General features: G+C 42.1%; 1 protein-coding gene across 1 annotated transcript in view; it reads right to left on the minus strand.

Moving 5' to 3' along the window:
• Positions 1-623: 623 nt before the first annotated feature.
• Positions 624-27,687, minus strand: part of ZMAT3 (zinc finger matrin-type 3) — a 120,709-nt gene continuing 93,645 nt past the window's right edge. Inside the window, exon 6 of the mRNA XM_073626252.1 lies at positions 624-1,824. Within this exon, the coding sequence (XP_073482353.1) occupies positions 1,616-1,824 (209 nt within the window). The 3' untranslated portion in view covers positions 624-1,615. The remainder of the gene's footprint in view (positions 1,825-27,687) is intronic.

Raw genomic sequence — 27,687 nt, forward strand, 5'->3', positions numbered from 1 at the left:
TCGTGGAATGGTCATGAAAATCAGGAAGATCGGCCTACACAAATTGCAGAGTGAGGACACACCCCTTCCTTTTTCCTAGCAGGACAGCACATTGGTGCTTGCCATCAGCAGTAGATGTGTTCCGGGATCACCGGAATATAGACAAAAGTGAGCCAAGTTCAAGCTCTCTGCATGCATCTTAAAGTGGTTGTAAACCCCATTCATGAAAGTTGAACTAAGCACATATATCTGCAGTGTTTACTTATCTCTCTCCAAAGCTCTAAACGCTGTTTCTCTCTGGTGCTCCATTCCTCTGTTATCAGCATGAGTCACTTCTGACAAGTTCACCGACACATGAGATAACAGTAGCTGAAAATTTGTGTCAGGGAGGGAACTTAGAGGGAGATAAGCAGAGAGCTTGTCTATTCAGATTATAGTTATGCATGTTTCTTCATTCCTCTGCCTGTGTGGAGGGGGGTGTCCCTTTCCTCCAATCAGCTCACACACAGTGTAAGCCCATCCCCACCCCTATTTGCTGCTGAATAAGGAAGAAAGATTTTTAACACGATCTGCACTTTGTAAAGAGTGTAGAAAGCTGAAGACAGCAGATATACAAGATATTCAAGTAAAACTTATGTAGTAGGATTTGTTTCATCTCTGTGTATCATCTCAGGCTGTTCACTTCACTGGGTATATGTGAGGATTTACAACCACTTTAAGGTTTAATTTTCAAATTTCACTGGAGTGAACCTTTAAAAACATCTCATGCTACCAGAGGAAAGAGCCCATGTGGGGAGAATCTGGTTAATATACCTCTCTGGTGTGCAATTCATTCTGTATCTTTTCATAGCAAAAACTAAAAATAGTTTGGCTATAAACTTTAACAATGTATACATAACAGAACAGTAGTTTGTCATTTTGTTTCCTTTGAAGACAACATATAAGGTGTAAATTACTCTTTAACAAATAAAGAATAAATCAGGAAACCTTTGATTATTTTCACCTACGTGAGAAATGTATAAGGTAACATGTTTAAGTAGAAGTATTTAAAGTGAGCTATCCTGGCCTAGAAAGTGCCTAGGGTAGCAAGAGTTGATCCCAGCGTGCCCCTTGGACAACAAACCCGGAGCTAAGTACCATCCCCATTTTAAACTTCAGATATTAGTGTCTATACTCATTCTACTATGGTTTTTTATGCATATATTACGAGCCAGGACAGGTTCACTTTAACAACTGCTGAATATCTGCCATGAGCAACATCAAAGATAAATATTTTAAATGTGACTGAAAAGCCATTGGTTGGGGACCACTGATGAAAGGAATGCACTGCTGAGTGCAGCCATGAAAAGGGATACTTGGATAAAATGCACAATCGGCAACCACTGACATTTCCCATAACCTGACGTTACAGAGCACAGGTATGTTAGGACTGGGTTTTCGGTTGTAACAGATTTAAAATAGTGGTAATCATTATCTCAGTGTTAAAGAGAAACATGAGACAAGTAGTTCTCCAGAATTGGAAAGACCATGTTGAGAAGTTCTTGAAAGGCCTCCAAACTGTGCAATAGTTACAAGATGTAGTGGTAATAACAAAAAAAAGTCAAGCATAAAATACAACTTGTTAGTGGTAATTTCCCTAAATGTAGCCTAAATTTTCCATCTCGCTGCGGTAGCGTTGCTCAGAAACTTTACTCTTGTGCTGTTTTGTCTCCAGATGTTGCCTAAACTCGAGCTCTTCACTGGCTCCCACATTGCACATTGAACAGTAGAACTGTCCACTTGGAGTTACACACATAGCCAGGTCTCTAGGAATTCTTTGCCGTGAACGGGGATTGAAATATGGACCTAAGAGAAAAAAAAATATATTTTCTGTCAATTGTCATTAAAACCAACACAAATTGATGGAGGACTTTGGCAGAAGGCATGGGGTGACCTTCCAAAGAAATATTGAGTAGCATTCTCATATGTTTTCATTAACAAGGCATAATACAAAGACAAAGTGGATTGCTTGGCCCATTAATTCAGAAAAGACATAATCTCTTGGCAATCAGACTCATCTTCATTCAGTGCCTTAGGTTTTATAATCTTTATAAACGCTGTCTTCAAATACATTTTAATCTCAGATAATTGGCTATCACAGTAGTGAACATAGAGCTATAGTGGATGTCTGAAAAAACTGAAATGTGTTTGTCACCAGACCCTAAAGAAGCTAAGCTTCACAAATACTTACATATTGTAATTTCATTGGTATCCTAGTACAATCCTTAGCTTTAGGCTGTGTAATGCAGGTAAGAGGAATTTGTCAACAAGGGACAATGGAAATTTCAGACGCAAAATCCCTGGTTTGCTACCTGCTACCAGCTGCCTGAAGATTCTTCACTCATTCAACACTTGCAGTAGTTTTGCATGCCTGCATTCCCTGCTCTGTGCAATCCCAGTAAAATATTCTCACCACACATATTCAAGGAAATGGTGTTGTAATAGGTCAGTGTTGTGGCAACTGCTGGCTGGAACCAGTATCAACGCCAGGTAAAGGCATACATCACCAGCACACCATGGATGTCACATGCCTGATGAAGGGGGCCTGCATGGCCCCAAAATGTCGCAATTCTATTCTGTGATGTGATCGCTTGAATAAACTTTTGGATGCTACTTCAAAGATCCACAGTGTGCTGGCGTTATACACCTTAACTTTCTGCGTGCAATGGTTCTTTCCACTGACCCCTGAATTACTACTATGTCCTGAAGTTATGCAGGTGTCAGCAAGACAGGTTTACAGCACAAGGGGGACTTGCATGACACTGGCCTCTTCCCATCCAACACCAAAGCAGCTATTTGTTATTTCTAACCAAACCCAGTCAGGGAAGGTCTGATGTTTCCTGCTAGCACCTACAGACCTCAGAACTGTCACCCAGCCTACTCAATCTCTATGTTTATGGCCACCATAAAGCTCAAACCAATAACAAATCAGATGTGTTTGCATATGGAGGGATTTGGGGCATTCTCTTATTTTATACACAATATTTTATGCACAGAGCATTCACTACTTTAATAAGGAATCTGCTGAGAAATGAAAGCCACGATTTCCTTTTCACTACTTTATTTCTAGCCCTAATTTCTTCATTGCTAGGTATCTCTTGCTCAAGCCAAGACCATGAAAGAAATTCAGATTAAGAAAAAAAACAAATGTTTGCATGCTCATGCTGTAAATATATTTGTAAGTATATTTCAAAAATGTGTTTGTACCTGGTAAAATCCACCTATGTTCTCAGAAGGCAAATGAGTAAATCTATCAACCAGAATGATTGGCTTGCAAAAGGGTCAAGCTCCTTAGGAGATGAAAGAAAGGGGTATCGTGAATCCCACCATCCCACTCTCACTATAATGTTCTCAAATGGTGCTATTTTACAGTATACAGTATGCACAGCACCATCTAGAGCCATATAATAAAATATTCAGATCTGTAGAGAAACATTGTTCATTGTTTAAACTTTTTAAATGACTTAAGCCTGGTACACACGTAAACCTTTTTTTCGTTCAACCCAGGGGTTGAACAAAAAGAAAACTGACAGATTGCCGTACTAACATGCACAATGTTAATGCTGTGATTTCACCTGCTGTGCCTTTGTGTTCTGACAGGGACTCCATACCGCCAGAATACATTGATTAGTGCTTGCAGTCATGGACTGCAAGCTCTGACTGGATGCTGGTTTTCCAACATATCCCTTTGACAAATGCCAGTCGTTAGACCGCCCTTTGCCGGAAAGACTGCTGTGCACACTGATCGAATGTCGGCCGGTTTATGTTGAACCAGCCGATAATTGGCCCGTGTACACCCAGTCTTACAGCTACCTGCAGCAAGATGCACAGTAGAAAATGGAGCCATACAAACACTCTGGATTATTTAACAATTCTGCATCTCTGACAGAGTTGGAGCCATGTAGACCAGTAAAATAGTAAATGATTTTAACCAGAAAGAGTTGCTGTTCAATGGGATTTTTGATAATTGAACAGTTAAGATGTAAACAGTGCTCCCTGGAGAATCTGTACTTTGCCTGGACGAGACAAAATAACAGGTTCCACTTTCAATGTAGGCTCCAAAGGAGTCTATGCTTACCTTTCCCATGCTCCATCACTTTCCAGATCCACCTACAAAAACTCCTATGCAAATTTGAAATTTTTACAAAGTGAATCTTGCTTAGGGCTAAACGCATGCCCTTTGTCTGGTAATTGGCTGCTCCAGCACCAAACTTTGGGATACACGGAAAGGGTCACAAAATTCATTGAAATGAATAGGGTGCCCTACACGCAGCTGCATAGATCCAAACCAAGCCTTAAGCTGGAAATGCATGGAATGAAATTCGACCGGTTCAGCAGAGCAGGGACGAATTTCAATCCATGTATTGGCACCCTGCTTGTACAGAAGTCAATCTACTGATCGACTTCTGTAAAACCAGCCTGTCGGGTTTCTCTCAATCAATCAGTGCTGCTGGCTATAAGAGGCAACACTGATCATTGTATTCTGATGGCAGGGAAGTCTCCCCACCACCAGAGCAAAATTTCACAGTGGGAGGATTCTCCCATCCACATCGAAAGAGTGGATGGGGGAATTGAATCATTTCTTTTGTTCGACCCACTGGTTGAAAAAAAAAAATAAATGATGCATGTATGGGCTGCCTTAGTGTATAAGTGTCATTGCAGAGTACATTCATTTTGGTTCAACTGTCTCCCTCTATATTTTTAAGGGTTCATCTCTGCACAACTCTCCAAATGAAGTATGTCTTTCACCTCTAACACTTCAGTTGTTTACAAGCAAATAAGCCACTTTTTTATATCGCATAGAATACTGTAGTTATACTGTAGAATCAGTAATTCTTGTGATTATTTTGAAATGATAAAAATTGTTTTCCAGATTATAAATATTGTAAGCTTAGAGTGGAATCTATGTTTTCCAAGTACCTCAGTTACATTAATATTTATAGCATACTGTTTGTCTCCATTATTTTTTATCCTGCAACGTTTGCACCTCTTGCACTTTCAATGCCCAGGTGTTTTGTAGTATTAATGGTAAACAAGCTGATTTACATAATACATGCATAAGCTTGTAGTAATGCGTATGCAAGAACATCAGATGTTGGTAACATGGGAATACACATTCCCCCTGTTGTTTTTCAGACCATCCTCAACCTTTAAAGTTGAAGCTTAGCTCAAAAACATTTTCTCTCTACACAGCTTTAGTTACATTACTTACCTGTAATGAGGTATATCCCACGATGTGCAGGCTGCTGGATTCTGTTAAATCTTTACTGCGGGGCTACCCTGTTCTCTTCCTGCTGCTGCTAAACTTCTGGCCCTGTAGGGGTTAATAGCTTCAGTATCCAGGCTCAGCTGTACTAAAGATGGCCCAGCAGGGACACGCTCCCTTCTACCGTCTCCTCCATTGAGAACAGTTCTTTCACGGATTACACTGCTTGTAACATGATTTGTGAATGGGGAGAGGATCCTGTAACCGATTAGGTCAGATTTACAGATTGTGTTACAGGCAATGTAATCAGTGAAAGCGCTTGAGGAAAGAACAGAGAGGAAAAAAATGACACTTCATTAGAAGGTAATTCCTTTTTTGTGGGAAAAAATATTGCATATAAAAAATAATACAGCATGTACAAATGTGACACAAGCCATATTGTAATTTATTGTTATCAAAATAATTTGTCCTTTTCAGTCTGCAGTGCTGTAATTTTCTGTAAAATTCAATGCAGTATGGCAACCCTGAGGCATTCTATACACAATTGGTGTACAGAACACCACCAGAGATGTAATTTTCCTACGTGTATGATTGGCTCACAAATTTTTTCCAGGAGTCCACACTAAGACCCCTTTCACAGTGAGGCGCTTTTCGGGCACTTTCACGCTAAAAAAACGCCTAAAAAGCTCAAGAAAAACTATTTCAATTAAGATCAATGAATGCCACGCTGGGGCAGTGCACTGGCAGGGTGGTGAAAAAACACCCCTCTCCATTAAAATGAATGGAAAGCTCTTCAAAAGCGCCTGAAAAGCTCTTCAGAGGCGCTCAGTGTTTTACTGGCAGCTTAAAAGCGCCTCAGTGTGAAAGGGGCCTAAGTCAAATTTTAGGCATCCTCTGAAACAAAAATGCTATTGGAGGGTTATTAAAGTGAGTGTAAGGGCTTGTTTATTTTGTTTTTTAACCACTTGCCGCCCGCCATATAGCAGAATGACGGCGGCAAAGTGGTTTCAATATCCTGACTAGGCATCATATGATGTTCTCAGGACATTAAGCCGCTGCGCGCCCCCGGGGGCGCACATCGCGGCGATCGTTGTTGCGGTGTGTCAGTCTGACACACCGCAGCTCTGATCTAGGTAAAGAGTGCCCATCAGTGCCGCCTGTCAATGCCCATCAGTGCTGCATATCAGTGCCACCCATCAGTGCTGCCTACCAGTGCCCATCAGTGCCGCATATCAGTGCCCATCGTCAGTGCCCTTCAGTGCCCGCTCATTGGTGCCAACTCATCGGTGCCGCCTTATCAGTGCCTGTCAGTGCCGCCTTATCAGTTCCCATCAGTGAAAGAGAAAACTTACTTATTTACAAAATGTTATAACAGAAACAAAAGCAAAACTTTTATTTTTTTCAAAATTTTCGGTCTTTTTTTTTTGTTTAGAAAAAAATAAAAACCGCAGAGGTGATCAAATACCACCAAAAGAAAGCTCTATTTGTGGGAAAAAAATGATAAAAACGTAGTTTGGGTACAGTGTTGGATGGCCGCACAATTGTCATTCAAACTGCGACAGCACTGAAAGCTGAAAACTGATCTGGGCAGGAAGGTGTATAAGTGCCCTGTATTGAAGTGGTTAAAAAATAACAAACACGTCATACTTACCTGCTCTGTGCAAGGGTTTTGCACAGAGCGGCCCCAATCCTCCTCCCCCGCCGGCACTCATGGCTCCTCCTCTTTATCGAGTGTGGCGCGCTCCTGAGTCCTGCTGCTGCGTCATTTGACACAGACAGCAGGACTCCCGCCCCCCCCCAGCTCCTGTGTCACTAGATTTGACTGACAGCAGCAGGAGCCGATGGACCTATGATTCCTGAAGCAGGATGTACACAACCTCCGCCACAGGGTGACTACCATCTGGAGCACCCCCTCGTGCCATCCTCATCAAACTATTGCATTTCCACGATTGGGAGGCAGTCTTGAGAGCCGTCAGGGAAAAGGGTCGTGTCTCCTTTAATGGCAATGTGATTACTATATTTCCTGACTTCTCTGCGGCTACGCAAAAACAGAGAGCCACCTTTCTGTCTACAAAGAGGAAGCTAAGAGATCTCCAACTACTGTACAATATGCATCTATCAAGAAAAAGCTCACTTCTTCACTGACCCAAAGGATGCAACACACTGGATAGACACCTTGGGACCACCGAATCCACCTCGCCCTAACCACCGCTCTCTACCTTGCTGACTATGGCCTGTGCTAAACAGTTCTTCAGGATGCCGCTTGTTTAGAAGTTCCTTTTGTCCCTTGTTTTCACTGAATGCCCATTCAGCAAGAGGGTAACGTTGTGATCCCTTGAATGTTAATCCCTGCTTTAAGTTTATTGAATATTTTCTACCCTGCCTTATGTGTGTGCTGTCATGATACTTTTGACCGCAGTGGTACACCTCCTTGGGCTACACTCATAACGCCTTCATCTTCACCTCCAAGTTAGCTGGAGCTATGTTACCTCCTGTTGTACCCCCCTTCCGGAACTGTATCCTTCATATGGGGTCTTGCACACCTGCCTTATCTTGCATTAACGGGCACGCATGGAATTTTATTGCTATAATCCCCCCTATATTTGTTGTTCATTTCAATGTTTTAAGGTCCTCCACAAGCCTTACTTGAGGGATTGAAACACGTTGCCCTCGCTAACCATCAGATTTTGTTATGGGAACAAAGCTCTCAAGTGTTTCGGTTTGGGGGCCGGGTGGGTTAGGGTTGTTTTTCTTGTCCTTTTGGGGTTTTCATTTTTTTTTTTTTCAACCTCATTTTTACGAACATAACTGTCCATTCATGGTATATGACCCTGCACTCCTATTAATGCCATATATGATATATATGCGGGATATGAAACCATATGTACTGCTCTGGACACAGGTTTTTCTAGTGTGGATACTTGCTCTACCCTTGTGGTTACATCCTATATTGCTAATGTATACTATTTGGTCATGTCTACAATACGTCTAATTCCCTGGAACATTAGAGGGCTCAATTCCAAAGTGAAACACTCTCTAATGTTTGAGTACCTGGCCCAACACAATCCGCATGTAATCCTTCTCCAGGTAACACATTTACAAGGCTCCAGAGTTATGGCACTGAAACTGCCAAAATAGCCTCTGCCATCCACTCCACCTATGCTCACGGTACTTCCATATTATTAGCGAAGTCGACCTTGATCACTCTTATGCCCCGTACACACGGTCGGATTTTCCTACGGAAAATGTGTGATAGGACCTTGTTGTCGGAAATTCTGACCGTGTGTAGGCTCCATCACACATTTTCCATTGGATTTTCCGACACAAAGTTTGAGAGCAGGCTATAAAATTTTCCGACAACAAAATCCGTTGTTGGAATGTCCGATCGTGTGTACACAAATCCGACGCACAAAGTGCCACGCATGCTCAGAATAAATAAAGAGATGAACGCTATTGGCTACTGCCCCGTTTATAGTCCCGACGTACGTGTTTTACTTCACCGCGTTCAGAATGATCAGATTTTCCGACAACTTTGTGTGACCGTGTGTATGCAAGACAAGTTTGAGACAACATCTGTCGGAAAAAATCCTAGGATTTTGTTGTCGGAATGTCCGATCAATGTCCGACCACGTGTACGGGGCATTAAGCATACAAGATCCTGGGGCTGCTTTGTAATCCTGGTGCTTGAAATTTCATACAAATCTTATAACTTGATTAACTTGTACATCCCACCACCATTCACTAAATTACTATTTGAGTGTATTATGAGGGCAGTATTAGAGGTTGCTGAAGGCCCCCCTCTTAATTGCCGGGGATTTCAACACCATCCTTGATAACTCCCTTGATAGATTTAGTAGTTCCACGTCGCCTCCCACTCCATTATGCTCATATTTGGACAAATTTGACCTGGTAAATGCCTGGAGATAGAAACATGCATTGTCACGGGAGTACTCATGTCACTCAGACACCCATGGTACATTATCCCGTATTGATTTGTTTGCTTTCTCATTTCTGTGTAATGATTTTGCACAGAGAAGCCTGATCCTCTTCTTTTTGGGTCCCCTGCCGGGGGTCCTGGCTCCTCCCCTTTGCCGAGTGCCCCAATAAAAAGCTTCTTGCTATGGGGACACTCGAGCAGGCTCACTCCCGAGCCATTCTGCTGTTAATGGACATTGTCAATTCACACACAGAGCGTGGCTTGGCCCCGCCCCCCGGCTCTCTCCTTATTGGCTCACTAGCGGTGACTGAGAGCAGCAGAAGCCAATGGCTTTCGCTGCTGTGTGAGCCAATGAGGAGAGACAGATCCAGGAAAGCTGCTGCTCTCATGCACATCGCTGGATCAAAATGGAGCCCAGGTATGTATAAGGGGAGGCTGGGGGAGCTGCACCCAGGAGGTTTTTTACCTTACAGCATAGAATACATTAGGGTGAAAAAACGTATTGACTAGAAATGACGATCTGCTGGACCTGGTAATCTCAAACCATGCAGAACTTATTATTTTAATTAGGAATATCTAATCCTACTTATAACTAAGCGCCGGAAAAAGTGACTTTGTTTACTTTAAGATTGTGATGCAGAGCTTATTACCAATATTTAAATAAAAGAACATCTGGGTAGCAGTGACATAACATGATTTAATTTAAAGTTAACTGTAAGCAACAAACACATACGGGAAAGATAAAAACACTTAACTTTAAAGCAGAGTTCCACCCACTTTAAAGTCAGCAGCTACAAAAAGTGTAGCTGCTGACTTTTAATAAACAGACACTTACCTGTCCAATGGTCCAGCGATGCAGTGCCGGCATTGCAAGTGTGAGCGCCCGGCTGTAGCTGCACAGCCGGGTTCACACTGCGCATGCATGAGTTGATGAGTTGCATGCGTTATGAATGGCTGGGCAATCTTCTGGGACCTGTGACATGCCCCAGAAGATTGCAGGGAGGGAGGGTGGAGAGATGAACTTCTGCTCAGCACCACGGCGCCAGGAGAGGAATTAGGAGCTGGGTACCTGTGAAAACTAGGTACCCCCCCCAAAAAAAATGACATGGCATTTCAGGGTGTCACAAGTACTTAAAGCGAAAGTTACATTTTTGGGTGGAACTTAAGAGAGCAAATTTTCCAAGGGTGAGGGTTACTCTCCAGGACCTAAGCTGGATACACACTATACAATTTTCTGTAGATTTTTTTCCTTAAGATTTACCAAAACCATATAATATGAGGTCAAACCTTAAGAGTTTCAATTTGTATGCAATCAGGCAGACCCTTGCACTACATGGTTTTGGTAAATCTAAAGGAAATCAGACAACAAGACTTAGACTGGGAGGGAATTTTGGCATCCATGGACACAGAAGAGAAATGGGAATTATTCAAAAAGACTGTATGCGAACTCACTGCAAAATATATTCCCATGGGCAATAAGTTTAAAAGGCTTAAAATATAAACCTATGTGGCTCACGGCCAAAGTTAAAATGGCTATAAATAATAAGAAAAATAACTTTTAAAAGATATAAAAATGAAGGAACACTATCATTGTTTAAATGCTACAAATAATTTAACAGAATATGTAAAAAGGAAATCGAGGACGCAAAACTTCAAAACGAACGACAGATTGCAAAAGATAGTAGGACAAACCCCAAAAAATTCTTTAAATATATTAAAGTGGAGGGCCACCCTGAAAAAAAAAAAAAATTCACCAAAAATTCTAAAAAAAAATAAAAAAAAAACATTTGAAAAAAAAAAAATTTTTTTAAACTTACCTAAACCCTTGTTGCTAATCTGCCTTTTCCTTTTCCGCGGCGTGTTCTTCTCCTCGGTGAGCGGCCCCGTTGTCTTCAGGGAACTGTGTGTGTTCCCAGAACACCACGGGGCCATTCACAGAGCGCCACGCCGCTCGCGCGTGCGCAGTAGGAAACTGGCAGTGAAGCCGCAAGGCTCCACTGCCTGTTTCTCTTATCTAGGATGGCGGTGCCGGGACCCGAGAGCCGAGGGACGGTCGGCCTCGGGCGGCCAACATCCGGGGCACCCAGGACAGGTAAGTACTTATTTAAAGTCAGCAGCTACAGTGTTTGCAGCTGCTGACTTTAATTTTTTTTTTTTAAGGCCGGAATCCCGCTTTAATGGTAAAAAGTTCAGGTCTGAGCATGTAGGCCATTTACAAAACAATCTAGAGTGGGTGACTGGGGACAAAGAGAAGGCTAGTTTATTAAATCCTTTCTTCAGCTCTGTGTATACAAAGGAGCATGGGGGAGCTCATGTCCATAATGGGGGTGGTATGACACAGCCCCAAATGATCCACAATGGCTCAAAAGTGATATGGTCCAGAAATATTTAGACAGAATAAAGATGGATAAAGCACCTGGACCAGATGGCATCCCCCCATGGATCCTAAAAGAATTGAGCTCTGTCATTTCAAAGCCATTGTTTCAAATTTTTAAGGACTCATTAATGACTGGAATGGTACCACTGGCTTGGTGTAGGGCCAATGTGGTGCCTATATTTAAAAAGGGATCAAAGTCTTTACCAAGTAACTATAGACATGTTAGTTTAACTTCTATAGTCGGGAAGATACTGGAGAGTTTAATAAAAGACCACATAGATGAGTTCTTGCTGGAAAAAAACATTTTAAGCAACAGACAGCATGGTTTTATGAAAGACAGAAGTTGTCAAACAAACCTGATTTCTTTTTATGAGGAAGTAAAACCTTGGACAGAGGGATGGCTGTGGACGTAGTATACTTTGATTTTGCAAAAGCGTTTGACACAGTTCCCCACACACGGCTCGTGTGTAAGGTAAAGTCTACAGGCTAGGAAAATGGAAATGGATAGAAAACAGGCTAAAAGACAGAATTCAGAGAGTAGTTGTTAATTATTCTTACTCTGAATGGTCTAAGGTTATCAGTGGTGTAACCCAAGATTCAGTGTTGGGACCCTTACATTTTAATATCTTTATAAGACCCCTTCCACACTGAGGCGCTTTACAGGCATTTTTGCACTAAAAATAGCCCCTGTAAAGCGCCTCTCAAGTCACCCCAGTGTGAAAGTCCGAGTGCTTTCACACTGGGGTGGCTCGCTTGCAGGACAGGAAAAAAAGTCATGCAAGCAGCATCTTTGGGGCGGTGTGAGAGAGGTAAATACACCACTCCTCCACCACCCCTGCCCATTGGAATGAATGGGCAGCGCTGCCGAAGCACCTGCAAAGTGCTTCGGCAGCGCCACAACACGGGTGATTTTAACCCATTGTTCGGCCGCTAGCGGGGGTTAAAATCACCCTGCTAGCGGCCGAAAAGCACAGTTATAACAGCCGCTACCACCCCCACCGCCCCAATGTGAAAGTAGACTATATGATATAGGGTCTGAGATTAAAAGTACCATTTCTGTCTTTGCCATCCTCAGTGCACTGTCTAATTGGGCAACTATTTGGCAAATGAGGTTTAAAGGGGTTGTAAAGATAAAAATTTTTTCACCTTAATGCATTCTATGCATTAAGGTGAAAAAACTTTTGACAGTACCGCCGCCCCCAGCCCCCCCGTTTTACTTACTTGACGCCTCGAATCTTCGCTGCTCGTCCTCATTGCAGCTCAGCCTGGTCGCTGATTGGCTGCAGTGGATGGATTGAAAGCAGCGCAGCCATTGGCTCGCGCTGCTGTCAATCACATCCGATGACGCGGGGCGCCGGGGGGCGGGGCCGAGTGATACAGCGAGCGGCTATAGCCGCCGGCTGTATCACGGGAGCGCGCCCGCAAGCACTCACCACGATGCGAGGGAGCTCGCATTAAGGTGGTAAATGCTTGCGGGGAGGAGCTGAAACAGCCGCCGAGGGACCCCAGAAGACCAGGTTCGGGGCCACTCTGTGCAGAACGAGCTGCACAGTGAAGGTAAGTATGATATGTTTGTTATTTAAAAAAAAAAAAAAAAAAAAATTACCTTTACAACCCCTTTAATCTTGATAAATGTAAAGTTATGCACTTGGGGCAGGGGCGGATCCAGGGGGGGGGGGGCAACAGGGCAATTGCACCCCCCGAGAAAATATTGCTGACTCTGAGGCTGAGCACGCCCCGATAATGTCCCATGGTTGAGACAACTCACAGCTATTCTCAGCATTAGGAATTACTGCACACACACTCGGAACTGCACTCTCCGCCCCCTGTACCTCCCCCAGCAGCTTTCCAGCCTCTCTCCTGCAGGCTGCTGCTTGAGTGGGAGGGAAGGGGATGTGCCTGACGCCCGAGACCGCGCCCGCCTGGAAGAGAGAGGTGTGAGCAGCTGAGCAGAGGGAGCCGAGTGACTGTGAACTTCCTGGAGGTAAGCTCAGCTAGCAGTATATCCTGGATTCGTTTACAGGCACCTCTATGCTCTATGCGCCCTCCTGACTCCCCCCAGTGTGTGCCCCCCTGATCCCCCCAGTGTGTGCCCTCCTGATCCCCCCAGTGTGTGCCCTCCTGATCCCCCCAGTTTGTGCCCTCCTGATCCCCCCAGTGTGTGCCCTCCTGACTCCCTCAATGTGTGCCCTTCTGCCCCCCCCAGTGTGTGCCCTTCCAACCCCTCCCCCAGTGCATGCCCTCCTGATCTCCCTGGTGTGTGCTCTCCTGACCTCCCCAGTGTGTGCCCTCCTGACCCCGTACTGTGCTCTCCTGACCTCCCTGGTGTGTGCCCTCCTGACCTCCCCGGTGTGTGCCCTACTGACCCCATACTGTGCTGTCCTGACCTCCCGCCGGTGTGTGCCATCCTGACCTCGCTGTTGTGTGCTCTCCTGACCCCCCCCCCCCAGTTCTGTAAGCAACACCTTATTTTCTGGCAGTGCCCCTCCCGAGACTAGACTCTGGATCCGCCCCTGACTTGGGGGCTAAGAAGATGCATGCATCATATATACTAGGGGGACTACAACTGGGAGAATCCATAGTGGAGAAGGATCTGGGGGTTTTGGTAGATCATACTCTCAATAATAGCATGCAATGCCAAGCTGCGGTTTCATTATATGAGGGATATTTGAGATATAATTTTGCCCCTGTACAAATCATTAGTAATACCTCATCTGGAATATGCAGTTCCGTTTTGGGCACCAGTTCTCAAAAAATATATATCAAGGAACTAGAGAGCGCAGAGAAGGGCAACCAAACTGATAAGAGGCATAGAGGAGCTTAGCTATGAGGAAAGATTAGAGGAACTGAATTTGTTCTCTCTTGAGAAGAGGAGATTAAGGGGGGGATTTGATCAACATGTACATTTCCCCTGCTGTAGCAAATTGAAGCATGCTTTGCTGGCCTTTTTCACTTTCCTCTGGATCAACTGTGGGTGAAGGATTGTGTATATGGGATTGTATGATTTTTATTTGTTTTTTTGTTTGAACTATATGGACTTTTTTCAACCTATGTAACTATGTAACAAGACACTTAAATCAGGCTTCAGTCAGTTTCTAACATCCTTGAAACATCTGTTGTGTTTACATGGGAAGGCTGCCAAAATCTCTACTTAAAAATCACAACGCGTCCTCTGTGTTGTGAACTTTTAAAAATATTTTCTTCTTTTTTAGGACCTAAACGTGATGAATTTGGGGTAGCTGACTGTAAACATCCAGCTGCCCATAGATCTAACAAGGATATGTTAAGGTCCAGGTGGAAAAAAATGAATGGATATGGGATGACACAAAAGCAACATCCATACCGCGTGGCTTCAATTCAGCAGGGAATCTGTTCATAGGACATGACCTGTGTGAAAGGGACCAAAGTGTCTGGGCTCTCCAGTAAAAGGCTTCTGAGGTGTTCTGTGTATGTAATAAAGTAACCATAGCTATATTCATAGGTAATCAATAAAATTCAGAGACCATTCATGTACGAAAAAACTATTGTTATGTATGTCTTTCTTCATTGCAATTCCTAAACAAACAAAATAAAAGAAAAAAAAGGGTTTATAAATAATCTGTGCATCCTGCTTACTGGTTGCCTATTGCCAGAGAATCATGAGCAATCAACATTGCTGTGGCTCTGGTGACAGGATGCTGCCCTGTCAGTTAATGTTATCTGAAGAGTGAGATAAGAGAGATAGGATATCTCTGTATTAATTTCCCTGCAGGCCACTCTGTTACTTTCATATGAGATGCGCACAGTCCTAACCAGTGCCTAGGTTGGGAGGAATGCTTGGATTCCCCTCCAGAATTCCCCTAGGTTAGTGGTACCTCAACTCCAGTCCTCAGGACCCACTAACAGGTCAGATTTTAAGTATTACCTTGGGGAGATGCAGACTAGAATACTGCAATCACCGAGCAGCAAATTATATCACCTGTGATGTAGTTCAGTTATCTTGCAAACCTGGTCTGTTTGTGGGCCCTGAGGACAGGAGTTGGGAGCCACTGCCCTAGGCGAAAATCTGTCTCTTTTTCAAAACTCCAGTATGAATGAGAAAATTAACTCAGTTATGAATTTGTAAAGAACCCGTTTATTGACCACTTTAAAACCAGGCACTTAAACACCCAACACCCCCCCCTCCCCCCCCCGTTCTGCGCAGGCCAAGTTTAGCTTTTAACGCTGTCCCACTTTGAATGACAAATGCACAGTCATGCAATACTGTACCCATATGAAATTTTTATAATTTTGTTCACACAAATAGAGCTTTCTTTTGGTGGTATTTAATCACAACTGGGTTTTTTTTTTATTTTTTGCTAAATAAACGAAAAAATAAACAAAATTAAAAAAAAATTAAAAAAAGTTTTTCTTAGTTTCTGTTAAAATATTTTGCAAATAAATCATCTTTCTTCATGAAGCTAGGCCAAAATGTATTCTGCTACATTTCTTTGGTGAAAGTTATAGAGTCCACAAACTATGGTATATACCGTGGGGCAAAAAAGTATTTAGTCAGCCACCAATTGTGCAAGTTCTCCCACTTAAAAAGATGAGAGAGGCCTGTAATTGTCATCATAGGTATACCTCAACTATGAGAGACAAAATGTGGAAACAAATCCAGACAATCACATTGTCTGATTTTTGAAAGAATTTATTTGCAAATTATGGTGGAAAATAAGAATTTTGTCAATATCAAAAGTTCATCTCAATACTTTGTTATATATCCTTTGTTGGCAATGACAGAGGTCAAATGTTTTCTGTGAGTCTTCACAAGGTTGTCACACACTGTTGCTGGTATGTTGGCCCATTCCTCTAGAGCAGCGATGTTTTGGGGCTGTCGCTGGGCAACACGGACTTTCAACTCCCTCCAAAGGTTTTCTATGGGGTTGAGATCTGGAGACTGGCTAGGCCACTCCAGGACCTTGAAATGCTTCTTACGAAGCCACTCCTTCATTGCCTGGGTGGTGTGTTTGGGATCATTGTCATGCTGAAAGACCCAGCCACGTATCATCTTCAATGACCATGCTGATGGGAGGTTTGCACTCAAAATCTCACGATACATGGCCCCATTAATTCTTTCATGTACACTGATCAGTTGTCCTGTTCCCTTTGCAGAGAAACAGCCCCAAAGCATGATGTTGCCACCCCCATGCTTCACAGTAGGTATGGTGTTCTTTGGTTGCAACTCAGCATTCTCTCTCCTCCAAACACGACGAGTTGTGTTTCTACCAAACAGTTCTACTTTGGTTTCATCTGACCATATGACATTCTCCCAATCCTCTTCTGGATCATCCAAATGCTCTCTAGCAAACCTCAGACAGGCCCAGACATGTACTGACTAAAGCAGGGGGACACGTCTGGCACCGCAGGATCTGAGTCCCTGGCGGCGTAGTGTGTTACTAATGGTAGCCTTTGTTACGTTGGTCCCAGCTCTCTGCAGGTCATTCACTAGGTCCCCCCCCCCCCCCGTGTGGTTCTGGGATTTTTGCTCACCGTTCTTGTGATCATTTTGACCCCACGGGGTGAGATCTTGCCTGGAGCCCCAGATCAAGGGAGATTATCAGTGGTCTTGTATGTCTTCCATTTTCTAATTATTGCTCCCACAGTTGATTTCTTCACACCAAGCTGCTTGCCTATTGCAGATTCAGTCTTCCCAGCCTGGTGCAGGTCTACAATTTTGTTTCTGGTGTCCTTCGACAGCTCTTTGGTCTTCACCACAGTGGAGTTTGGAGTGTTGTGGACAGGTGTCTTTTTTACTGATAACAAGTTCAAACAGGTGCCATTAATACAGGTAATGAGTGGAGGACAGAGGAGCCTCTTAAAGAAGAAGATACAGGTCTGTGAGAGCCAGAAATCTTGCTTGTTTGTAGGTGACCAAATACTTATTTTCCACCATAATTTGCAAATAAATTCTTTAAAAAAACAGACAATATGATTGTCTGGATTTGTTTCCACATTTTGTCTCTCATAGTTGAGGTATACCTATGATGACAATTACAGGCCTCTCTCATCTTTTTAAGTGGGAGAACTTGCACAATTGGTGGCTGACTAAATACTTTTTTGCCCCACTGTATCTGAAAATAGATCAATCCTGATGTACTGACGGATCTCATTCCTTGAGGCCCAGAAATGTCAGGTCAGTACAAATGCCCCCAAATTACAATTCGGCACTGCGTCGTTTTAACTGACAATTGCGCGGTCGAGCAACGTTGCACCCAAACAAAACTGACATCCTTTTTTTCCCACAAATAGAGCTTTCTTTTGGCAGTATTTTATCGCCTCTGTGGTTTTTATTTTTTGCGCTATAAACAAAAAAGAGCGACAATTTTGAAAAAACCGCAATATTTTTTAACTTTTGCTATAATAAATATCCCCAAAAAATTTATAAAAAAAAACACATTTTTTTTCCTCAGTTTAGGCCGATCTGTATTCTTCTACATATTTTTAGAAAAAAAATCACAATAAGTGTATATTGATTGGTTTGCGCAAAAGTTATAGCGTCTACAAAATAGGGGATAGTTTTATGGCTTTTTTATTATTAATTTTTTTTTTTACTAGTAATGGCAGCTATCTGTGATTTTTATCGGGACTGCAACATTATGGCGGACACATCGGACAATTTTGACACATTTTTGGGACCACTGGCATTTTTACAGCGATCAGTGCTATAAAATTGCATTGATTACTGTAAAAATGCCACTGGCAGTGAAGGGGTTAACCACTAGGGGGCAGTGAAGGGGTTACGTGTATCCTAGTACGTGTTCTAACTGAAGGAGGGAGGGGACTGTGCAGGGGAGATGACAGATCGTCACTTCATACTCTGTATGAAGAGACGATCTGTCTGTTCTCCCCTCAGAGAACCGGAAACTGTGTGTTTACACACACAGATCCCGGTTCTCGGTGTGCCCGAGCGAGCGCGGGAGCCCGGCGGTGATCGCGACCACCGGGCACTCGCATTCGCTCCGTGGGCGAGCAGGGGGCGCACGCACCCCCCTTGTGGCCATCTATGGTACAGACGTACCATGACGGCGATTCGCGCAGCCGAGCTATATTGCCGCCGTTTAACTGCGGCGGCTGGTCGGCATGCGGCTAACCACCAAGTATAAAGTATTAGTACATCATTTAATACTCTTCTGAAGAATTGTAAATTTTCCCAAAAGCCTAGTACACACTATCAAAAAATCGTACAAAAAATACCGCTTTCCAAGCGATCGTACGATAATCTGATCGTTAGTACACAGCTTTCGAGAGCCGATCATGACAGGTCGAGCAAAATTATCAGATGGGACAAGTATGAACATTTTTCATGTAGTATAACAGATCGTACGATTTTTGTTTCAACAGTACAGTTTTCGTCCAAAAATACGATACAAAATATTACATCACTTCCGAATTTTTATTCTATCGTACGAGAATTTTCGTTACTTTAGTAACCTCTTCATTTTTGATATGGAGAGTAGTATGCAAAAAAAAAAAAAGGACAATTATTCATCTGATAATCTCATTGTATGTACCAGGCACAAGGAAGGCATGATGAGACAGGTTTTAGGTTTAGTTTAGCTGAAGTCAGGGACTCCTGGGCATTTAGCATAGAGTTAACACTTTGGGCACTGGTCTAGCAGCTTACCAATAATACTGTGTTTGTATCCTCTAGTGTGTACTCCATTTTTTTTGTATTACCCTTCAACCCTGATATACTGCAACCCTTTTCCTCTATAAATATGATATACTGTATATACTATACTGGAGACAGTGATGTAAAAGGCAAGACGAGCTCATGTGAATTTTCCCAATGGTACACAGACAGCAATAAAATAACTTGGCAGGGGTTTAACCCTTCCCTACTGTATCCAAAACAAAAAAATTGTGGCTATATATATACTTTAAGAGCGGATGTGTTGCTGCACTTAGCACATCCCTACTGCTCTCTGCACTACTTCCTGGACTCAATCAGATGTTTTAAATTTCACCCAAAACCATTCATTTCATTTTCAGAAGAGTTATAATGATAAATTTTGAGTGAGGCCATACTTAATGAGGTATACTGTAACATCCCATTACGCTGAAATTACCCTAGAAATGCCCTTATTTTGCAATCCTTGATACCAACACCTGTTTCTGCGTTGAGGCCGGGTTCACACTGTTGCAAATTGTTTGCAGGTTTCTCTGCATACAATTTGCATAGCAGGAGATTGTGACCTGCTCTCTATGGAGCCGGTTCTAACATCTCCGATGCGAATTTGCACAGGAGTCCTGTGCGTCTTTTGGTCTGTTTCAGGTCCGAATTCAGCCAAAAATTTGGTCTGAAATCAGACCTAAAATGGTGAATGGGGACGCACTGGACTCCTGCTGTGAGCTGGAGCATGCTGCAGTGTGAACCCAGCCTGAAAGTTCCGCAGTTAGGTCAACTGAACTGTAATTATCTCTTTTTTTTTTTTTTTTTTATTATTATACTTTTTTCATTTTGGAATGAGTGGGGAAAGTACTGTATACAGTTTCTCAACTTATTATAACTGTGTGCCTGTTGCGAAAATTTACCACCAGGAGAAAAGGGGAGGGGAAACACACTACAAAAAAACCTTCTAAGTCTTCCCAGTCTATCCATAATTTGAGTTCCACTCTGGAGATAGATCAATGGATTGATAAATAGGTCGATCGACCACATGCCAATTTCCATCAATATCAAGTAAATGCTGGAGAGCGTATAGCAGATTTGTGTGGAGCTCTACTTAAAGCATTAGTACACACTTCAAATTCAATTTTTCTATAATAAACAGGGCAGCACAGTGGCTTAGTGGTTAGCACTAATACCCTACAGAACTGGGGTCCCTGGTTCAAATCGTGGGCAGAACACTATCACGTTCACGTTTTCCCTTTTTGGGTTTTTGTGGGTCCCACACTCCAAAGACATGCTAGTAATGTAATTTGCTTCTGCCTAAATCAGCTCTTTGTGTGCACTCTCCAGCAGTTGATAAGAAAAAAGAGACTCCTGCACAGTCGTGTGGCTAAATGTCTCTGTGTACCTAAAAGAACTAGTGTTTTAATATATAAATATAATCAAGTAATAACAGTGTCCACATCACTTTATTCAAAACAGTATAAATATGTAAAAACTGTGCTACACCACATATGAACATAAATCATAAAACCATAATCTATATCCAGTGGTCAGATATTCGTCTCAATGGATATATACTTAAATAAAAGTCTAAATAAATGGAAGCAGGCACTACCTTGACTACAAATAATTAATGTGCAAACTATATACAAACATATAAAATAAATAAAGGTGCATAATAATATGCGAAACAATCTACAAATAAAAAGTACACACTATAATAGTAGATATGGTGTCTTCAAAGAGCCAAAAGTGCTCCAGTCTTCTTTAAAAAGTGCTCCACCATGTTCATATCAGGCTTCAGCAAAACTCAGATCCAAAGCAAGGGGGATAAAGACAGGATCTTCTCCTAAATGTTCATACTCATCAGCATACAATGGCCCAGAAAAACAACAAAGTAGGGATATATATAGTGTAGTATGTTTTATTCATCAAAAGTACAAAAGATAAAAACTGTATGCACTCACATGTGTAAATAAGTTTATTTGCACTGACACACACAGTTTAGGAATGGTAGGAAAAGGGTAAGACCTGAGCAGGAGTGCTGCATGTATAAGTCTGGAGGCTGAATGTTCATTTGTTTTAATGGAAGAAAACCCCTGTGAGGGAAAACTCATGTTTTGTGTTTTCTGGAACTTTCTTTGTGTGTGTGTTATCACATTCTGCATGCCAGTCCCAGGTTGGAGCAGTTAGGGAGTGTTGAGGAAAGGCCCGGCGACCTACCCTGTAAAAAAGGTTCTTAAAGTGGTTCTAAAGCCAAAATGTTTTTTACCTTAAAGCGGAGTTCCGCCAGCAGAAAAAAATAATAAAATTCAGGGAGGAGGATTTGCCGGACATTGCGTTAGCGATCTTTCCCCGGAAGTGGGAGCAGATACCTGGATTTAACAGGTATCTGCTCCCCCCTTCCCCCTGAAAAATACCAAATGGGACACCGGGGGGGGGGATCCGAACAGCGGACGTTCCATTTCTGTGTGGAACTCTTCTTTACCATCAAGCCTTTTATTACATGTTCCACCTCAGGGGTCGTCTACATGCTGCAGTGCCCTTGTGGCCTGCAGTATGTGGGCCGGACCAAAAGACCCCTGCAGGTGCGATTAAATGAGCATATTAATAATATCAGGAGAGGATTCACCAAGCACTCTGTATCGAAACACTACTTGACTGTTCATGGCAGAGACCCCACAGGTACCATCTTCCTGGGAATTGATAAATTTAGGCCCCATTGGAGGGGCTGTGTTCTTGTTCGAAGCATCTCAAGACTTGAGATGGCTTGGGTTTATAAGCTCTATATCCCCTTTGGCCTTAACATCGATGTAGATGTTAATTCCTTTATTGACAATTCTTAGGCATTTTGGGTTACTTATATTCCGTTTATGACAAGATATGTTTATGTACCCATTTTTGATTTTTTTACATATATGTGAACTCTATGATGTCCCTTATTGGTTATAAGGACTTTTGATTGTATAAGGTATGTTAAGATGTAACATTTGTTGTTTGTACCACTTTCCTGATTTGGGGTGTCTTCTCATTTCAGGGAGACGCCATCATTTTGGTTCTGCTCTTATGAGCATTTATAATGACCACATTGGATAGCTATTAACATTTACCTTTCAGCCATGTAGGCGTTATGAAGCATTAAAATAATGACTCGGGTTCAGTGATCCGAGCCATTTGAGCTATGACCCTCAAATGATCTTTTTGCCAGTGGTGTTAAATTTTGTATATAACTCTATACGAGCTAGGTCATTTGGGCCAGACAACCTGGGCCGTTCGAGCTATGTCCCCCAATGACCGCCTATAGACTGTTTGCTAGCGGTGCGATTTTATAATTTTTATTATATTACATTTTATATATGTTTTTTTTTTAAATGTTTTTGTTTCTGTAATAGCACCTTCTAATCTTGTAGGTTTTTTGACATCTATGTTTCAGTTTTGGTTTGTGCTGAATCACACATTGCCACTACGTTTTGGTATGTCTATTATGGCCATAAACCATATGCATTTGCCCTTAGTGTTTCCCTTAGATGGAATGGCGCCCTAGTCGTCATGCCTCAATGAGGCGGGATCTTTTTTTCTGTATTTAGGCGGTGGGTCAGGACGCTGCTCGCATCCCGTGACCACGTCCTGATGACACCGCCACACATCTAGTCCCGGAAGTTACGGGCTGTTCTGGAGCTGGCCAGCTTTTCCTTTTGCCGATTTACATCTGCCGTTTGTAAGTGTACATTTGGCTTGTTTTTATTCAATAAATGTAAAGATTTTATGCTATGTGGAGCATCTTGTGTTTTTCACGCTAATACACCATCCTGTTGCGGTCTATGGAGAGGGTTCCTGTGGACATGATGCTATCCAGTGCCTGTCTCTAAGATCCCGGGCTGGGGTTACAGCCGTCTGCCTAGTGAGGTCCCCTATAATAAGGGACCAACATCCTCTGGTAAGCGGCCAAATTTTTTGAAGGTGGAGGTTTCATCTACGCACCCCATTCACTTCAACAAGAATTTTTTCACCTGTCACTTGGGGATATTGATTTTGTTTTTGCTTAATACACTTTCAATATATGGACCTTTTTTTGGGGATTATTACGTTTATAATCACCCTCTGTATATTGTGCATTGTATGGACATTTTTTGCGTTTTTAAATATTGTTTTTTTTTTTCATAAGGTTTTGAGGCATTCACTTTGCTGTTTTTATCACATTATGTGCACAGCTGCATCTCTTCTCCCCTCTCTTACTCTTTACAAGAGGGACTTGAGCAGCAGCAGGAGCCTTGGCTACTACTACTGTCAATTAGGGCTGCAACTAATGATTATTTTCATAATCGATTAGTTGGCCGAATATGGTTTTGATTAATCGATTAGTTGACCAATTATAGTTTTGATTAATCGGTTAATAACCTTAAACAAAAGTGCGGTGTAAAATTTAGTTAATATGTAAAGTTTAACCCTTTCATGACTAAGCCTATTTTTGAAATGTGGTGTTTACAAGTTAAAATCTGTATTTTTTTTGCTAGAAAATTACTTAGAGTTCCCAAACATTATATATATTTTTTTAGTAGAGAATCTAGAGAATAAAATGGAGATTGTTGCAATATTTTATATCACACGGTATTTGTGTAGCGGTGTTTTAAACGCAAATTTTTGGAAAAGGGACACTTTCATGAATTTTAAAAAATCCAAACAGTAAAGTTACCCCAATTTTTTTGCACTCGTGGAATGGCGACAAACTACGGTACCTATGAATTTCCATAGGCGACGCTTTAAATGTTTTTTACGGTTACCAGGTTTGAGTTACAGAGGAGGTCTAGGGCTAGAATTATTGCTCTCGCTCTGACGATCGTGGCAATATCACACATGTGTGATTTGAACACCGTTTACATACGCGGGCGTGACTTCCGTATGCGTTTTCTTCGCTGCGCGAGCTCGCGGGGACGGGGGCGCTTTAAAAAATTTTTTTTTTTTTTTTTAATTTTTTTTTATACTTGTAAATTGCGTTTAAAAAAAACATTTTTTAAAAAAATTTTATTGCTGTTACAAGGAATGTAAACATCCCTTGTGACAGTAATAGGTGGTGACAGGTACTCTTTATGGAGGGATCGGGGGTCTAAAAGACCCCCGATCCCTCCTTTGCACTTCACAGTATTCAGATCGCCGAAAACGGCGATTCTGAATACTGTGTATTTTTAAAATTCGGCGCCATTGGCAGCCGAGTAAACGGAAAGTGACGTCATGATGTCGCTTCCGCGTTTACATTGAGAAGGCTGGAACGAAGCCGCCCACAGCTTCGTTCCAGCCCGCCCCCAGCCACTGAAGGCGGCCGATTGGACACCGGGCATCCCGATCGCACGGGAGGCCCGGTAAGAGCGGCGGGGAGGGGGGATGTCCCCTCCCGCTCCTCCGGTATAACAGCCGAGCTGCGGGCATCATCCCGGTATAACCCCGGAAAGCCGAGTACGCAGATGTGCGTACGGTCGGCGGGAAGGGGTTAAAAAAAAGGCAATTTATGCTTAAATATCTCAATGCAGTGGTAAATACAGATAACCTACTATATGGTTAGGGAGCAAAATATCTAATCCACTCTGAGAATAACAGACAGAAGAGATATACTGTATATAATATTAGAGGAGATATACTGTATATACTACTATTAGAAGAGATATACTGTATATACTATTAGAGGAGATATACTGTATAAACTATTAGAGGAGAGATATACTGTATACACTATTAGAGGATATATACTATGAAAGGGTGAATCTGGTAAATATCATCAGACTCAGAGATCAAATTTTTTTATTAAAAAACAAAAACAATGTCTTCCTTCAAAAAAAATGTCATTTTAAGAACGTTTGTTCGATTTTCTAATCATTAGTGAGGTCAAATCGACGTTCATTTTCAACCACAGTGACAGGAAAATTTGGAAATAATAGAAAACTTCTTGGTCAAAGGGATTTTCAGACAGTGTATGTGGTTTTCGTTCAGAAATTACATTCATTTTAAAAACAGAATGTTAAAAACAAGTGAAAATTTCAAACAGCATTCTTTCATTCAGCGAATGTACAAAGATTCTTTGTCTGAATATTCTCGTCTGAAAATTGATCCGTGTGGCCAGCATAAGGCTCGGTACACACCTATGCAGTTTGCTTTTGATCTGTTTCTGCAGTGCTTTTTGCTGTGCATTTTAATTTTTGTGCATGTGATTTTGCTGCGATTTGCATTTTTTTTGGCCAATTTGTTGTTGGGCAGATTAAAAAACACAAATTGCTGCAAAAACGCATTACATGCTTTTCTGCAGCTTCTCTATTGAAGTATATTGAACCAAAAAAAGCACTGTTTTGCGTTAAAAAAAGTCCCTGACCCTTTCCAAATATGCAGCGGCTGAAAAAAGCATTGATGTGTACATGTCTCATAGGAAACCATGTAAATGAACTGTAATGCGTTTCTGCAAAAAGCCCCAATAAGCACATAGATGTGAACCAGGTCTTTGACGTTTAGTAACATAATGGGGTTAAAAGAACTAAAATGAGCCCTTTATAGTATAATAAAGCAGATAATCCCTACTGTAAGGTGTTAATTTTTTTTACTGTAGAACTGTGAAAGTAATATTCACAGTAGTGATTATTTGCTCTTTTTGTACTATAAAGGGCTCATTTTAGTTTTTTTAACCTCATTATGTTACTGGCCGATTAATCGATTATGAAAATAGTAATCAATTAATTTCATAATCGATTAGTTGTCGATTAATCGATTAGTTGTTTCAGCCCTACTGTCAATCAAGTGCAGTGAGGAGGAAGCAGGGGCGGGGTTAGGCCCCACTGTGTATCTATGGAGCACAGCTTCATAGACACACACTGTTCGGGAGCAAGTACACACAGTGTGCCCCCATAGCAAGCCGCTTGCTTTGGGGAGCACACAAAGTAGAGGAGGAGCAAAGATCGCAGGTGGGGGACCTAAGAAGAGGAGGATTGGGGCAGCTCTGTACAAAACCATTGCACAGAGCAGGTAAACATAACATGTTTTATATTTTAAATAAAAAAAAATGTACCCTTTAGTAACACTTTAAGTGTATCTAATATGGTTTCCACAGAATCGCAGCGAGTCCAATACAATTGAACAGATATAAATGCACATACATATTATGAACTAGCTGTAAAAAGATCCAAACCCACCCCCGATCTTGGTTCATATACCTAGCTTAGCTATCTTTTCCCCATAATTGTACAATGCCACCAACAATTAACAACCACAGCCACTACTGTCAATTACATACATTTTTTGGCATGCCCTTAGACCCATGTGATAGCACTGGGGCCTGATGAGTAATACACTCTGAGGAAACAGGGAGCATATCACGTTTTCCCATACCCAAAGGTAAAGTTACAGATGCATTATAGGAAAATATAGGCATTGGAGGGTGCCTAGTACAAAGTAGGGGAATGGATTTCCTTTTAATAATATGTTCACCGTAAATAAAATTGTGATCAAGGTGTATGTCAAACCAAATTTATTCTCAAGATTTGGATAGTGTGGACGAGGATTAGAACTCCTGTCTAGATTTAGTGACTATCCAGGGCTTTGTTAGGGAGATTTCCACTCTTTAATATTAACATTGATTGGACCCTGGGCAAACATTTTCTTGCCCTCCCCCCCCCCCCCTTTAGACATACAGTGGGGCAAAAAAGTATTTAGTCAGCCACCAATTGTGAAAGTTCTCCCACTTAAAAAGATGAGAGAGGCCTGTAATTGTCATCATCGGTATACCTCAACTATGAGAGACAAAATGTGGAAACAAATCCAGACAATCACATTGTCTGATTTTTGAAAGAATTTATTTGCAAATTATGGTGGAAAATAAGTATTTGGTCACCTACAAACAAGCAAGATTTCTGGCTCTCACAGACCTGTATCTTCTTCTTTAAGAGGCTCCTCTGTCCTCCACTCATTACCTGTATTAATGGCACCTGTTTGAACTTGTTATCAGTATAAAAGACACCTGTCCACAACCTCAAACAGACACACTCCAAACTCCACTATGGTGAAGACCAAAGAGCTGTCAAAGGACACCAGAAACAAAATTGTAGACCTGCACCAGGCTGGGAAAACTGAATCTTCAATAGGCAAGCAGCTTGGTGTGAAGAAATCAACTGTGGGAGCAATGATTAGAAAATGGAAGACATACAAGACCACTGATAATCTCCCTCGATCTGGGGCTCCAGGCAAGATCTCACCCCGTGGGGTCAAATTGATCACAAGGACGGTGAGCAAAAATCACAGAACCACACGGGAGGACCTAGTGAATGACCTGCAGAGAGCTGGGACCAACGGAACAAAGGCTACCATCAGTAACACACTACGCCCCCAGGGACTCAGATCCTGCAGTGCCAGACATGTCCCCCTGCTTAAGCCAGTACATGTCCAGGTCCATCTGAGGTTTGCTAGAGAGCATTTGGATAATCCAGAAGAGGACTGGGAGAATGTTATATGGTCAGATAAAACCAAAGTAGAACTGTTTG

The sequence above is a fragment of the Aquarana catesbeiana genome, linkage group LG04 (assembly GCF_042186555.1).
Source record: "Aquarana catesbeiana isolate 2022-GZ linkage group LG04, ASM4218655v1, whole genome shotgun sequence".
NCBI lineage: Eukaryota > Metazoa > Chordata > Amphibia > Anura > Ranidae > Aquarana > Aquarana catesbeiana.